This window comes from Crotalus tigris, unplaced genomic scaffold (genome assembly GCF_016545835.1).
Source record: "Crotalus tigris isolate CLP2741 ecotype Arizona unplaced genomic scaffold, ASM1654583v1 scf7180000018762.419966263:882430, whole genome shotgun sequence".
NCBI classification, from domain to species: Eukaryota; Metazoa; Chordata; class Lepidosauria; order Squamata; family Viperidae; genus Crotalus; species Crotalus tigris.
In genome coordinates this window covers 165,567-183,224 of record NW_024097187.1, presented here as the reverse complement: position 1 = coordinate 183,224, position 17,658 = coordinate 165,567, and the positions used below count along the sequence as shown (strand labels likewise).

Genomic DNA, 17,658 nt, shown 5'->3' with positions numbered 1-17,658 from the left:
TGTAAATATATATATATACATTGTTTACTTGGTGTACACCGCTTAGAGAGTGCTTGCACTTAAAGCGGTATATAAGTCTCATAAATAAATAAATAAATAAATAACAGAGGTGAAGCCCTGGCCTAGCTGCAATAGTCTAATGAGGCAGGGTCAGCACAGTCATCTCCTCGACCATCATTTCCACTTCCTTGACTAACAGAGGATCTGCAGCCAAGTTCAGCAAGCAGCTGCTCCACCCTTTTAGTAGCTTTTTGCTGTACAAACAAGTCATCCTACACTACTGTGCCTCTGTCCTTGTGAAGTAGGCTGCAAAAAATCACCTGGAGGACTATATGTTGCCCATGGAACATAAGGCTGAGTCCACTGATCTAACCCAACTTCCTGTCAGTATTCTTATAAAATTCCTGACAAAGGGCCATCCAATCTCTGTTCCAGCAATATCCTGGGAGAATCTGTTCCACTTTATAACAACTTTAACAATAGGAAATGATGCCTGATGACCAGTTACTTCCACTTTAAACCAATTTCTTGCTCTGTCTTCAGCAATAACTGTGGTCGGTTTGCTTAATCACAAGGACATAGGGCAATTTGTATTGTTGACAGAAGAGTCTATGAAGTAAATCTTTGAGATTGCACTAAATGTGCCTACTACACCAATGAGAAAAAAACTCAGAAGACATAAAAAGCAACAGCTCCTTTGGAAAGTTATGTTCAAATTACTATATGGTACTATGACAGTAGAGAGGAAGCACAGCTTTCATTGTATTGCTCTTAAACTGGCAGAAAGCCAGAAAATGGACAGAAGAAAGTCTGTAAGAAGCATATTTGAAGAAGCACACTTACTTCTGCCAGTATAAACGCAGCCATTTTTCTTCTTCAATCCCTCCAAAAAGATAGGACATTCATTGTTCAATTCCAGATTTTATGGAGGTTGTTTAGAAAAGACAAACTTGTAAGCAACATTCAACACAGTTGCACTCCACCCCCACAATATTATGTCAAATCATAAATATATTGGGTTCTGTCATAATATATTTTACTTTCTTTATACTAAAACTAGCATTTGAGATTTTACAGTATTCTGTGGTTTGGACAAAGGACATTTTATTTTATTTTAATTTTCATATATTTTATTAATTTTTTTAAACATAAATCACTTAATAGTTGGTAAACAGTGTGTTTGCTGGGTTTACATTTGCAAAAAAAAATCATTAACAATTGGTTTTTATAATCTTTAATCCACATAGTACATTTAGCTGATTTCCCCTTTTCCCCAAAATGTCTTCTTTGCAAACCTTGAATTAATACAGTTCTTATTATTTTGATAAATAACAGTTACATATATGATTTTTCCCCAATATTCTTAGAAATAATGATCACATCAATATAATATTTCTTTTCTATCTAATCATTCTGGTTGCCTCATTTTATATCCTGTTACAGTCCTTATTTAGATTTGTTTCTCCCATAAAGTTCAAAGTATTCTTGCTGGTTAAGATTTTCTCAACAGTTAATTACATTTAAAGATTTAAATACATTTTTCCGATTAAGACCATCTCAACACTTTTACATTTCGTAAAGAATAGGTAAAAACAGTAAACAAAAGGAAAACAGAGCAAGAGTAAAGAAACATAAAAAGTAAATACTTCTTAAAATATATATTCCTCCTATTCTAATATATATTCATTCCCAAAATTTCTTATTCTTTTTAACCATAATTAAAAATATATGTAATCTTTAAATATTTCATTTAATGTGTCTACTCATGTAATCCTTTAGCTCTTATTCAAAACATTTTTTCTTTTTTATACATTATAATTTCCCTACATTCAAACACATTTAATTATCTAAAATATTTCCTTCATCTAAGCCATTTCAGCAGTATTATATTACTTGTATCAAGAAATAAAATAAAAAAGGGGGAGAAAGCGTACAGTATTACTTAAGGAATTTATCCCTCTTAGAATGACATATGCATTCAGAATCTTTTCTATTTCTTTAACCATATTCAAACAAATGTTTCTTTTTTATATATTCTCTCTGGTAGATCCCATCGTCTATTTTCTTAATTTTCACTTTAATCTTTTTCCTTTGACCAGTATCTTTCTTGATCAATGTATTTTGCTGAATCAAAAAGTTTTTCCATATATTCATGACTGTTGCTGTAGATATAAGAAATAAATTAAATAAAGTGTCTCTATATGAGGCTTTTGACTTTCAATGTTTCTTGAAAATCTTTTTCTTTTTCTCCTTCTTTGCTTCTCTTATCATTTCCTTTCTCTCTGATGTTTTCAACATCTCTACATTCTATTTTATCCAATATGTTTTTTTGTCTTCAGATTTATTTTGTAGTCTTAAGGAATGAGTTGTTTTTTCCATTTCTTGTAAAAAAAATTCCCACTAGGATTAAATCATGTTTTCTTGCTTTGTTAAGTTCCATCTTTGAGTCTCTATTTTCAATGTTATATCCACTTATTTGTTTTGTCTGCTCCTTCTCTGTTGTTGTTTCCTGGAAGTTTTTTTCTTCTAGAGTTAATTTAGAAATAGATTGATTTATATTTTCAAATTTATTTTGGATTTCTTTGTGATTTGAACTAATTCAAATGTTATTTGTTATTTGAATTAATTGCAGTATATTATATATCTCCTCCTGAGAGGTATTTATGTTTTCTTGGTGTGTTCGATCTATATGTCTCTGATCCATGATGGCCAAAAACTGAAGTTTTCCTTATCTGCAAATAGCTTTAGAGTCCCGGTTAAATAGATATTTGTAATCCAAACAGTTCAAAGATTTTTTTTCTAAAGTTTACAATTCTCTCTTTGTCTGCAGCCCAGATTGTTGTCTTTTTTTTGTCACACAGTTCTTTGTTATTAAAGCTTTGAAGGTCACAAACACAGATTAGCTTTTCCCAGGGTTTGGCAAGTTCTTTATGGAAATTATTAACTGTCATAATCTTCATCCACCACTAGGTGTCAGTATCTATTTAGTTTTCAATATGAACAATGGTCTTTAAAATGACAGTCTTAATCATTCAACAATTTTAAACTTGTCCAAAGTTAAATTTTAGCTTTCAAGTTTATAAATTTATTTCACTACCATATATTTTGATTCTCCATGGAAATTTTAGTTTGCCACTTCCATTAGTATAAGAATAGGGGGGTGAAGTCCCCTTCCTTCACTTTTGGAGGTATTTTGCTTCTTGGGGATCTTTTCCAGGAAATTAAATGTAGGATAGAAAAGGGAAAATCAGATTCCTCACCCAGTTTCAAGCACGCTGTTTACTGTTGTGCTGGTTAGTTCTGTTGAACTTCGGTTGCAAGTAGCTTGGGCTGATTGGTGAAATACAGCCTTCCTCCTGTCGGGTTAGAAGGCTTTCCCCAAGATGAACGGAACGACTGCTGTCATTCCAGAGTTGCTGGGGCACCCTTCTTTCTTTGCCGCCTCTCTGGGGCAGCTTGCCTGGAGACCCCATTAGGGTCTCCAGGCAGGACGAAAATTACCTGTGGGGGTGCAGCAGTCCACAAGCCCGCAACCAGTCGCTACCATGCAGGACCAGAAGTCTCTCTGGATAAAGAACATTTTAAACCCAGGTATAATCTGAGGCATAGGTAGCAAAAAGTAGCCTAGAATCTATAGATATTGTAGATATATAATAGGATTTAATAAATAAAGCAAAGGCTTACAACTCCAAAACCAGAAGGTTGTTTTGCATTCTAAATTAGATTGCTGTAAATAAGGGATATAGTTTAATGTGCATGCTTCAGTTCTGAAAATAATAAGATGAGCATGTGCTCAGAAACCTTTTTTTCTGCAACTACCCACCTACACACTTGTGTTCACTTAATGGTTGCTAGGGTTCTAGTGGAAAAATAAAAGTTTGTAAAATCTGCCTATTCCTAGGCAAAAATTGAGTAATTCCATAACTTGATCATTTTTCACAGAGGCCAAATATTTTTATCCAAATTTTCTTATTCATGAGGCTTGGAATTGTTTGTCAAATGATTAAAGTCTAGTCATAATATAATTCTGAAGCAAAGAGTATCTCAAATAAAAATGTTTTGTTCTGAGACCATAACAAAGCAGTTTCATTTAAAATGTTCCACTGGAACATTATAGGTAGTTGTCAACATAGTTGTTAAGTGAATCTAGCTTCCCCGTTGTCTTTGCTTGTGAGAAAATCAGAAAAGGTGATCACATGACCTTGGGACACAGCAATGATCATAAATATGAACCAGTTGTCAAGCATCTGAATTTTGATCACATGATCATGGGAATGCTGCAAAGGTGGTAACTGTGAAAAACAGTCATAAGTCACATTTTTCAGTGCCGTTGTAACTTTGAACCATTACTAAATGAACTATTGTAAGTCAAGGACTACATGTACTGTGGATCCTGAGCAACCATCGCTTGTAAGCTATGTCCTGGATAGAAGGAAATGAACTTCCAATAATCTTTTTTGCTGTCCTCACCACTCAATTTTTAGAGTAGCTTGCATGGATGAAAAACTAGGTCCATTCTGCAAATGTTTTTAAACATTTCAGATGCCGTTTTTGGATTTCACTGGCTATTTTTTAGTTGGTTGCAGCATTACTGACATATGGTTTCATTGTATAGATTCAATATGGTATTCTATCAAGGTTGTACACTTGGAAGATCTTCACATTTTGGACTTATGGCTATAAAAGCACTCATGATCATTCTAATCTGAAACAGAAACTCTGGTAGCATCAGCGATCAAAACATTCACATTTTACTATATATATTAATGTTTGATTTCTACTATAAGTACCAGTTGAGTAAACCAAAAACTGTGGTGGCGGCACCAATTCAGTGTTTCATTTCAGTTATTGAAGCAACCTTCTTTTCCTTTATTACAGAGATGAAATATATCCATTTAATTACAGTTACAGGATAACAGTTATTACAACACAAACTCTTAACCCTAACTTCACAGAGCAAAACAAAACATAAAAAATACCCAGTATTCAATTTACTTACTGGGCAAATAGTAATGAATTTAATTTAATTTTCCTAATAAATTTTCTTACTTAAGACTTTCTTCCTTCGTAGCTCCAGCCAACAGCAGCAGAAAACTTCTATTTTATTAACAGATATATATTCACCATGGTTTGGTGAATTGAGAGAATCTAACTATGCCATATTCGAACACTATTCAAATAATTTGGAATAAAATATCCCATATTGTCTCAAGTTGGACATGTATCTTATTTTGTTATAAAAGTGATGTAACATTCAAAATGACCATTCCCAGTAAGGAATATTCTGCACACTGCAACACACACAGCTATGAATATGCAGTTTATATACTACTAGCAGAGGATAACTACTTTTTTCTTATTTTGAAAACAGACTCAAAGAAGCTGCTAATACTAAATATTAATTTTTTATCTTCTTTTTCTTTAAAAGAATCCAAATAGCGGAGATGGTCCAATGATTTCAGGCAAACATTTCACTAGCTTTTATATGAATTCTGAAAATTTACCACAGTTAATTTTAATTTTTCCAATTTTTAAATAATTATCTGTTTTCATTTCCAAAGCAGATCAGTATCACTGAAGTATTACTCATGTTTCACGTACTGAAATTAAAAGGTATTATATCTGTAGCAGTGATTTAAACAGAAAGCCTTTCCTATATTAAATTTAAAAATATCATCCTAAATTAGATTACAGTATTAAGAAATTTACTTAGGGAATCAACTAATATTTTTACCAAGTGAAATACTCTTATTAAGGAACTTTTATTATCTGTAATATACCATGCAACTATGCAATCCTTCCAAGTCAATCTCCAAAGATTATTTCAGAATACTTGGAACATGGATTTAGCACTATCCAGAACACCTATTCACCTATTTTAAAAATACATTTAGAAGATACTATGACAATTCTCACTGAATAAACCCAAATAAACAATGCTACTAGAAGATCAAGATCTGGGGAAACAGTAACTGCAATTTGTATTATTGCCCACAGATAGTAGCTGTGCTTTTCATGCTACATATTTCGCTTTAAACTTATATGTAATTGCTCTTCATTTAAAACGTTCATTCTAACTGTAACTTGCTCTCAGTTTTTCTTTTTAATAATAAGAACCTTCTCTCACAAAACATTCTGCTCCCTACTGCTGACTAAAATTTCCCTTGCTATATATTTCCTTATACTTAGTTCTTCATTACTTTCCAAAGCCTGTTTAAATATGTTCGTCTTGTAGCTTTTCTTCCTTCTATGATCACCATTCTGCTGCATCACAGCTATTCCTCAGCATGGAAACTTCTCTCCAAATTTTTCCATTGAATTATTGCTCAGGAACTATTTCTGATTTTTTTTTTCTTTTAGTGAAGCCACAAATTCTCCTTTTATATTGATACAACCACATTAACCAACATTGACACCAATATTTTTCTTTGGCAAAAGGCATGTGCTGGTGTCTTGTCATTTGATACATTATTTCCATTAATTTCATATTTACCAAGAAAAAGAAAGCTTAAGAGTATAGAGATTTGGAAACCTAAAAATGCACTGTATAGGATTAAGAATGCCATGGGAGCATTCTTTAGTCAGTTTTTTTCTTCATATTGCTTATCTGCAAATGAAGTTTAAGATCTCAATATAGTTCCTTACAAAATAGTTTTGGTCTATGTATCTCTAGAATTATGAAGGCAGAGCACCGAAAAGCATACTCACGCATTGCAGTATGGCTTCTTCTCATAGCCCTTGTAGTTTTTCATGTTGAGGGTCATCTTGCAGACTTCGCAATGAAAACATGCTTTATGCCAGTACTAGGGAAATATAAGAAACAAGTATTAGTTCACTACAATACATTGGGTTAATTAAATAAAGAATGTATATGCAAAGATAACAAGTCTTTGTACCAGTCATACATGACGGATTTTTTTAGATAGATGCTCACTGTAAGAACTTTTTATTGCTCAAATGTAAAAAACAAAAACTAAACAAGTCCAGGACAAATACGTCTTTTTATTTAATTAGTGAAAATGGTAGTAAGCTCTTAAAAGAAAATAAATGGTTAAAAATAGTACTAAATTCCAAGATGATTATAGAACAAAATACTAGATTTAGAACAGAACATTTAGGATAGCCCTTTCTGTTTGTTTCGCATCATCCCACATCCTTAACAAACTGTTAGGGCAATCTTTTCAGGAGTAGGAGAAAGAAAGTGGCAAATTAGAAATATTCGAAGTATTATGTACTTTAAACCATTTATTAATGTACCTTATATAACATGTTCCCAATAATATTATAGAATTAATCTGTTTCCATTTCTTTTCAAGGTTCCATTTAATGTCAAAATGGATTAAATTTATCTACTTATTACATATAACTGTGGTCTTCATTTTTCTTGATAATCCTTCTACAGCACTTTTGGGAGGGGGGGGAGAATTGGAGCAGAATCACAAGTATAAAATTACCCATTAAAATCTTCATAAAGATTCTGCTTATCGGATTGCCTACATACTCTAAATGCATTTTATTATTTTAGAATTCCACGAAAACTATCAGATAACATGTGAAGTAAAATCCAAGTTTCTCAAAAGCACCTGTACCCATACAGACCTTTTTATTAACAGATTCATCCAATAGCTTAGTTTTTTTATCAAGTACAAAACAGCAGCTTTCTAAACAAGACGGTCAAGCAAGAATTGGTACACTACTATTTAATGATCAAGAACAATAGTTAGATTTGCTACTCTTCTGAATACCCACAATCAATGATAATTGCAAAGTATCCTGGAGTCAGCTAATAATATGGGAATTCACCACACCCAATTTTTAAATACAGCCCAGATGACAAGAGCACATAATGACTCATCAGTATTAGAAGAGAAGTCTGCCTCATTTTATTGCCTAAAGCAACAGATTTGCACCTTCATATGAGGCTGAAAGCCAATTCCTCATGCAGTTCATTTTTATATTTTTTAATTTTCACTAAACCTTTGACATAACTAAAATTAGGACTTCTTTAATGTATACCCACACATAACCATGTTTTCAGTCACCAAGCAAATGCAGGGTAATTGGAAGTCTCAGGTAGCTGTTAAAAACCAGAGCCTTCTTATGAAGTATACAATTTGAATGACTGCAAATTTCATCTCAAATATACATTGCAAATTTGAATACTATTATCAGACAATAAGTTATTCCCCTTTATTAATATGTAGCAAAATACCGTAGCTACCAATAAAATAGGGCAAAGACATTTTTCATATAGCAATCTTTCTAATCTAAAAAGAATTATGACACAGGCCAAGTTCACTCTAATATTTGCTTCAAATTGATAACTATATTTCAAATATCCTAAATCTTTTAATTGTTTAAAAAGTGATTTATGCCCCAGAGTTGTGGTGTTCCGTTGCTGGAGGTTTTGAAGAAGAAATTAGAGAGCTATTGTCCAAAATGGTTTAGGGTCTTCTGCTTAGCAAGGGATTGGACCAGAAGACTTCCAAGGTCTCTTCCAATTCTGTTACTCTGTTATTTATTCTGAGATGAAGAGGGACCAAGGATATGTTATGTATGAATGTTGTAACACTGAACATGGCCAGTGTAGAAAATTATGACTAGTGCCTGACAAAAAGCTAACAGCTATCATACATGATCGTAGCTTTAACAGTTTTTTTCACTATTTAATTAACCTAATATTTACATAATATAAGAAATCATAAACAGTCCACAGTTTTATACATAGTAAATTAAAACATGGTTGGCTAATTTGCAGCCCAATATGCAATGAAAATCCAGTTTCAGAGATGAGATGGAACATTCTTGCATACCTTTCTAAATCAATACAAATTCTAGGTACAAAAATATATCTAAATACTATATCCACTATTCTTATATCAGAACAAAATTCATATAGTAGTTCTATAGAATATTGTATAGCATAATTAGACAATAGCCAGTGTGGCTTAACAAATGGCATATAGGGACTTGAATCTTTTTTAAAAAATAAACAAGTACCCAAATTCAGTCACTGTATTCACTTAGTAAATCTTGGTTTCATTTTCAATATACAAGATGGGAATAGTACAAACACTTGATACATGGTATAGACCAGGGGTATCAAACTGCCGACCTGTGGGCCGGACACGTCATACGGAAGCCACACCCACCCCATTGCCGGCAATGGCAAAACCGTGTCAATACATTGTGTGACATCACATGACATCGCAAGTTTGACATGTCTGGTCTAGACTGTTAAATTGTTCTACCAATTTCTTGTGTCTGAATAAAAATGCAGATACCATTTTATATGTTTCAATGCAGATAAATTTCAGATGTTCAGATCTTGTTTCAGTATGGAGCTTTAATAAAAAAAATGCAATTTATCAGGAAATACAACTTACATGAGCAACTATTTAGAAAATTGGCAAAACAATGATGCATATGGATGGAATCCATTAGGTTATAAAGCATCTCAACTAATACCACCTACTAGGGATTCCATATACTAGCAGTTACTAGACGGCTTTCAAATACAATTCAAGATGTTGGTTGTTATCTTTAAGGCTCAGCATGAAATAGAGAGCCCTTCTAGCATAGTGTTTAAGATGTTGGCTTAGAAACCACGAGACTGAGTTTTAGTCCTTCCGTAGGCATGAAAAATGAGTGGGTGATATTGGAGCCAGGCACTTGCTCTCAGCCCAATGCACCTCACATGATAATAGGCAGGAGTATTAGGTATGTTTGCCATCTTGAGTTAAATATTAAAAAAGCAGAACAAAATTATAATAGGGTTTAAATATTTGGGGGAACTTTATTTCTACAATTCTTTCTGCCATCTTGTAAGATAACAGGTTTGACACCTATTAAGTAATGTTGTCTCATGGGACCAAGAAGAGTGTTTTCCCTACTGCAGTACCTACCTTCCTGAATGGTGTTACTCTCTAACTCCAGATCCTATAGTTATTCAAAAGAGCCCTGAAGACTCCTGGCTCTTTCCCCATTCCCCAAGGCCAATGCTGGGAGAGATATAATCCTGAATGGAAGATATATGTCCTTGGTGTAAATGTTACTAAATTTCTCTTCTCCAGGCATGATCATATTTTCTTTGTTAATATTAATATATTGTTTTTTTAATCTTTGCAAGCCACTCATAATTGTTGAAGAGTAACAACCATAACAATTTAACTGATAAATATTATATGGAAGTAAATTTCAATCTCTGTCCCAATGCTTGTAAATCACAGACTGGACTTTGGGAGCAGACCAAATGTGCTTTTATCTCATAGTTTTTGTATACTTTTAATACTAAAACAGAGCTTTAAAAAATGATTCTAAACATAATGCTCAGGTTGTGTCACACAAGTCTACTAGCATATGGCACATTCATACATATATTTCATGTTTATATTAGAAAAAATATTATTGCACAGTGCAGCGAAAATTTTCATTTGTGAAACTGGCACAACCTCCCTCTCCCTCTTATCACTAACACAGATTCATTTCTAGTCACAAGTTAGCACTTAGAACAACTTGTGAATGTAAGCTGTTTAAGGGAGCTCTGCTGCAAAAGAGGTGAACCTGTAGTTCCCTACCTCTATCTTTACATTAGAAAAATCTAACTCAAACTTCATTAAGATTTAACTCCATCACTATTTCAGAAGTATATAATTAGTAGTTGCAGTTTATGACAGAAATATCTCCTCCCCTTAATAAAGGCATAGTCAAGTAGGGAAACAAAGTTGCTACATCATCCATGAATCTAAAAAGTTGCAATCTTTTTAAAGCCAAATATGTAACAAGATGAGCAAGGCATAGAGGTCTTTGTAGTTATAAACATGATACACAGCAAAGTCCCTACAGTACTTGACTCGATTTCTTTTTTAAACAGCAAAAATAACTCAATTTTTTAAAGGATCTATTCTTATATATAACACTGCTGAAATGATCAGAAGGGAGGTGGGCAAGGGAATAGAATCCAACATAAAACAGATGATGGCTAATTTGCTCATCTTCTTTTTGGTTATTGATACATAAAGCTGTTTTTTTAATTACGGTAAAAAGTAGTAGAAACCTCCTCTTCATTTAAAGCCACTTTTAAAAACTTAAAAACTATTTAAAGTCATAACATTTGCTTAAATAAATTGACAATGTAGCTCAAATGCCTGTACTTAAATCAAAACTGGAATGTCTCCAATATCAAAATCAGCTGTTCTATATAACCTTTGCTTCATTTCTTTGCTGAAAATAATTTGAGAAAATCATTTTGTAATCCTTCTATTTGGAAAAAAAATGGGCAGGTGATTTGGTAAAAATACAGTTAAAAGCAAATAGTTACTTTCTAGGCAACATATCGATGTATTTAAAGAGAGAGAACAAAACTTTCCTAAGACTTAGGTTTGGCTATTTGCATAATTTTATTGAAATTACATTATTGCAAAAGGGTAAAGTGAGAAGCCTTTACATTATAGATGATATAACTACCATAATAATGTCAAAAGTGTTAAGTACCTAGCAATACCTTGCCCTGTTTTTAACATTCATTCCCTAAATCCACAATGTCTTTATTCATTATGTCCCAATTCAACCCAGTGTTAATTTAATTCATAATTTTGAGAGCTTGAAAAGATAAATCCTATTAGTTTTCTTTACCTCTCCACCCTCTCTAAACTACAACATGTTGAATATATTTCATACTTTCTTTGCAGGTAGGCACACCTGTCACTAGAGATCAGCAGGCTTCTCAAATTTCCTTCATACTTTATCTTAGAAAGTTGCAAAACTGCCTTTTCTGTATAACCCACGACAAGCAGAACCTGAATCTTAATAGCTGCCCCTACCGTCTACCCTCCTCCAAAGTATGAAGCTTTCAACGTGTCATCAATCGCTGTTCCACAGGTGGTACCTCACACTTGATGTTGTCTCCTCAACCATTAAGTCGCTTTTTAAGTTGCAATAATGGCCCAGTGGAGGCATTCACAAAAAGCACATGTAATTTAACTAAACCAGGAAATTTGCCACTCCACTCTTTGAAGGCCTGCTTCAGCTCCACGTCCAGCAAGCGCTAGGTTCCCTCGGCTGACCCGTCCCCTATTCCTCCTCTACGCAGCCCGCCTTTTGTTCAGGTTACCTTCTACCTTACTCTCCCACGCCCTGTTCCTTCAACCACTCCCCGATGGCCACTCTCTAAAATGCCCCCTTTGTGCTTTCCACATGCTTTCTTCCCTCAGCCTGGCCTGCTCTCCCCTTCCGGCAATCCACCACTTCGGAGCCTGCCTGCCGGCCTCTCCCTCTCCTCCAATTGGCCCGCTCTCCCTTCTCCTTCCACGCACACACGCTCCGCATCGACCATCCCGCCCTTGACATCTTTGCCCCGCTCCACCCCAACCGTCGCCACGATTGCTCTCTCTTCACCGCCCGCCCCCCCACCCCCACCCCACACACAACCCCCCCCCCACACACACACGGACAACCAGCAGCAACCACCCCCCTCCGGGCTACCAACTGCCGCTGCTCCTCGCCCCCTCCTCGGCTTCGCGACCTCCCCTCTCAGGCATCCCCTCAAAAGCCACTAGCCCCATCCGGTCAGCGGGACTTGCGCCTTCTCTTCACGGCACCCACCTTGTCGAGGCAGTTCACCTTCTCGGTTGGGTAGACGATTTTGCCGCAGCGGGCACAGCTGGGATTCATGGCGACGGAAGTGAGGCGGGGAGGGAAGAAGGGTCTGTGTGTGTACGTGTGTGAGGAAAAATGCCGCTGCCACCGCTGCCTCTAAAACTGCGCCCTCGGGAAGGTTCTGCGAAGGCAGCAACGGAAAGGAGGGGAGGCGAGTAAGCAGGAAGCCGCCCCGGCAATGGCTGGTGGCAGTTAAGGAGGAAAGGGGCGCGGCGAGCCACTCTTTTTTTTTTTTTTTTTTTTTTTGCGCGCGCCTCCGCCTTCTTCCTCGTCAGCGCGAGCGGTCGACCGCGCGCGCACACAAAAGGGGAGAGAAGGAAGACGGCGCCGCCAGATGGGTCGGCAGCGAGGGGGTGGGGTTCAGCGCTCACGTGCGAAGGAGGTGGGGAGAGCGAAAGCCTGAAATAACGACGAAAGGAAAGATTTCGAAGGTCGGAGAATCAGACTAAAAAATAGGCTGAGAACTGAGACCAGAATGGTGGGCAGGGGGAAGCCTCCCTCAAAGTCCCACCTAGGACTTTCCAACTATAGTACCTATCACCCTAACAGCCAGTTCGGCCGAGTTGAGGAAAGCCAAGCTTAGAGAAAATCTTTTTTGCGTCTTAGAAGCTGGAAAACTCCCTTGAACTTTGCCTCCGAGTAGATGAGAGCTTCTGTACTTTGCATGTTCCCTATATATCCTTTTCCCAATCTACTCCTCTCCAAGTATATTATACTCTTATCTCCCATTACTCCCAGATTACACACCCAATGGCTAAGAAGTATGAAATTGTAAAGAGACCTCCCAATGGAGTTTAATGTCTCCTACATATGTCTCCCATATATGCTAAAGCTAGAGTGTAACAATGAAAAAGAAAGCAATATAAACAGCACCAAACCAAAAACCACAGAGGTAGCTATTTCCTGGTTGCTACAGTGCTTTGCAATAGCTATTCCTCTGCCTCAACAAAATTGCACTTTTCCTCCTACATATCAGAACTTCCCCATGTTTTTTGAAAATCTTGTGACAGTCATTCAACGGGTAGAAAGGTAGGAACTGAACAACTTACTTCACCGATTAAAATTTGCCTTTTTTTAAAGCATAGGAGTGATAGCATTTAGTGAGAGGCTATCAATTTTGGAGTTTTCTGAAGATACAAAACATTCCAAATCAAAGTCTAATGTTAGATCTTTTTAATGCCAAAGCAAGATATTCCACTAAAATTATCCATTTTGTCTATTCTGATTCCCAGAGTCTGATTAAATTCATTTTAAGCAAAATCCTTTAACTCTCCAGATACACTGCTATAATGCCCATTTTTCCCTATCAGGATGGTAAATTGTTGAAACTGTGGGAGGGGGCTAAGGAAAACATCTGGAATTGACAAGGTCTGAATATGGGTTTTAATATATGCAAAATATGTAATTTATTCTGTGTTTCTCAAACTCTTTCTAGTCAAGTAAACTTATTATTCCTAAAACAAGGACAATATACTAGCTGTACTTTTCCTTTGTAAGTCTCCAAAATCTCCACTTCATTCCATTTATCTTTCTGGAAAATTATATTATCTAAATAAAATGTCATTTTACCAATCATAATAAATATTACTTGAAAAGAGAAGTATTGGCTTTCCAAATACCCATTCTTACTCCACATATCACATGAAGCTATAAATGGGATTTATTTGGTTGTGGTTTAGGGTGGGAACCAGACATTGATGTTTAATCTGGTTTAGAATTTATGTATGAGCTCAGCTAATTTGGTTTCTCAATAACTGCTTAAAATATAAAGTATAGTATGATGTGTGAATTGGCCATTATTTTTTGCTTACAGTATTGTGTAACTATTTCACTTCATTTTCCTAGCTAAAACAAACTTGCCTTTTTTCTTTAAAACAAAAAACAAAAATAGGTTCCTAGAGCAAATTAACAAACATGGGGTAGAGGTCCTGATTATTTAAAATCACTATAACACTATAACTAGGTTTTTTTTTAATAATATAGACTCTTCTGTTAAGAAAGTAAGCTGTAAAATATAGCATACATGAGTCTCTAACACTAGATTAGCAGCTGAAACCCTAATCTCTCCCACAAAGATAATCAGTGGAAAAATAGCTATGGTATAACCGATATCATGATCGCCAAAAGGACCCATGTTTCTTTTTTAATATTGGTGCTTCAGCCCTTTCATGTGTCATCTTATTCCAAATCATTTCATTCTAATCTTCCTAGTACAAATATATTCATTTCGGTATTGCCAATCTTCTAAGAAAAAAAGTACAAAATATTTCAACTAGTCCCTCTGGAAATTTAAAATTGAGGAGCAAAGATTATTAATTCACATATAGGTGGAAAAATATCCAAAACTAATTTGAATTTGCTAACCCTATTTACTGAATGCTATAAAATATATGTATGAAGATTGTTTTTGCCCCAATTATAGTACTGGAATGTGGGATGTAGTTGAAGATCCTGTACAATTTTGGAGGCCATTCAGTGGTGGGATTCAAATATGCGAACAACTGGTTCTCTGTGTGGATGCTGCTTCTGGAAGTCCATTCTGGGCCTGGGCAACAAAAATTAGCTACCGGTTCTGCCGAAGTGTTGCGAACCAGCTGAATCCCACTACTGAGGCCATTGCTTTCTTTTTCTGCTGTCACTTCTCATTTAAAAATGAAAATCCTTAGGTAATTATTTTTTGTCTCCAGACATAACTTGGCTTGTAAAACTAGACAACTCATTTGCAACTTCTCTTCACTGCAGCCTGCCCTCCCCCTTCTTCCAAATGTTCCCTATAACTTGGCTTGGTTTGGCTTTACTAGCTTTTCATTATTTTCTTCTAAGGCAGGCATGTCAAACTTGCGACGTCACATGACATATCGCGACTTTCCCCATTGCCAGCAATGGGGTGGGCGCGGTTTTGTTGTGATGCATCTGACCTGCGGGCCAGCAGTTTGACATGCCTGTTCTAAGGAGATTGGAATCATCCTATATGCTATAACAATTTGTGAAGCAAAAAGGAATATTGTGTGACTGACAAATCATATCTGCCCTGATATATCAATGATTCTGAAATGCTAAAAGAGCCCTAATTTTTACAATGCGAATCACACCACTTCAGTATTTCTTGATATGAAACCACAGATGCTTGGTCACAAGTGGAAGGGAAAAGATAATCATGATGATTCCTCAATCAGTCATTGTGGACTGAATCCAATTTGCTTTAAAAGCAACATAAGAGCAGTCCAACATTCTCCATTAATAAAACAATCAAGATCATCAACAAATGATGGACATCAGCACCCTCTGCTGCTATATATTTGTAACATTTCTACATACTTTGAGTAACATGGTATTTTTGTTCTAAACCTAAGATAGACAAGTTAACACCCATGAGCCTAATGCAGCCCCCTAAGCGCCCTCTTTTTTTAAATAGTGTCCTTTTAGATATTTACATATGTACTGACTTGTCCTCTTTATAATAAAAAGGGAAATTAATGCTAAGAAAAAGTTTGCTATTGGAGTGGATGAAACAGTCAAATTTACTGCATGATACTGTACAATATTGTCTTTTTTTGCAATGTATTTTTTCATTTATGATTAAGAAAAAGTATTTTTCCTTTCTAAAGCAACTTTCATATGTTTAAAGATTTTAAATACTAATAAAATGATAAAAGATAAAGCCAAATGTCTTTAGATTAGAAAAAAATCAATTTTATACTCTTTATAGGATCAGAGATGAGCTCGCTAGTTGAATGCCTAGAATAATATAAGGTACATTTTGAATGATTTTATTCAAATTTAACTCTCTTTACATTTTTCTTGTATTTTTTTTTATTTTCTGTCATACTCAATTTGCACACTAAGTAATTATTTTATGAATAGTGTAAATTTTGATCAAGTCAGGGTCAATGTGAATGATCAATTTTAAATTGCTCTGCAACGTAACAGTACTCTCCCATTCCCATAATAGAGAAGACATTATAAGTATAATTATAAACTATCCACTTACAAGTACTGTTATAATATTTTCACTGTTTTGACTGAGGAAAAATGGAATGGTACCAGAATTAGACAAAGAAATGGCATTGATCTTCTGATTCCCCAGAGTCCCTTTTAACCATAATTGCTCAAAAGTGGCAGTGGTTTCCTACCAGGTGTTCCTTCTGAAACACAAGAAAATTACAGTGTAAATTGGATTAACATAATCTCTTTCTGTCTCTTTCTCACACATTCTAATTCGCCTCAAGCAAATTCCCTCTGGTTCCATTTATTAATTATTTTTAGAATGCTGTCAAAACCAAACAGAGTCAGCCTGGTATTTACTTACACTCATGTTCACTATTGTTTCCTAATGGAGTGGGAGCTGTTACAATTGAAAGAAGGGAGACAACCAATTTATCCCCACTCCCTATGCTTTTTGATGCTACTTCCCTGACAGCAGGCATCCAATTTTGAAAGCAAATCTAAGAATATCAACTACAGGACAATTTCCAGTTAGCATTTCCTTGGTTCTACAGGCAAGTCTGAAGCAAACAGGGCAAGAGAAAATAGTAGTTCAGTTATGGGGCAAATCTCTTTTGCAGAGCGAAATGGTACAGCCATTTATTTTTATAAAAATCCACTGAATGTTAATGGTATATGGCAATGATGGCAAACCTTTTAGAGAACAAGTGCCCAAACTGCAACCCAAAATCCATGTACGTTTTGCTGGGTGGGCGTGGCCTATTGGGTGGGTGTGGCCATTTGGGTGGGCATGGGCCATTGGGTGGGCATGGCTGCGATGGTAATGGCAGACTGGGTGGGACTAAAAAGTTCAATCAATCAATTCCAATTTTGTGAGATCTTTTTTTTCCCCTCAAGAAAATTGATTGATTGATTGATTGATTGAACTTTTTTTTTTTTTTTTTGCACACAGCAGCGGAGGCCTAAAGGAAAAAGGGTTTATAAAACCCAGCTGAAGGCCTGGGACTTGGGTGATGGGGCGTGTGCCCACAGAGAGGGCTCTGCGTGCCACATGCC

At 35.6% G+C, this 17,658-nt stretch overlaps 1 protein-coding gene across 2 annotated transcripts in view; it reads right to left on the bottom strand.

The window, feature by feature from the left end:
- LASP1 (LIM and SH3 protein 1) overlaps positions 1-12,884 on the bottom strand; it is a 55,738-nt gene extending 42,854 nt beyond the window's left edge. Inside the window, exons 1-2 of one of the 2 annotated variants that reach the window (XM_039355842.1) lie at positions 12,604-12,884; positions 6,709-6,803 (exon numbers count right to left, since the gene is read on the bottom strand). In XM_039355842.1, the coding sequence (XP_039211776.1) occupies positions 6,709-6,803; positions 12,604-12,672 (164 nt within the window). In that variant the 5' untranslated portion in view covers positions 12,673-12,884. Of the gene's footprint in view, positions 1-6,708; positions 6,804-11,822; positions 12,136-12,603 lie in introns of those variants that run through there. The other variant, XM_039355843.1, reaches the window with a different exon arrangement.
- Positions 12,885-17,658: the final 4,774 nt, after the last annotated feature.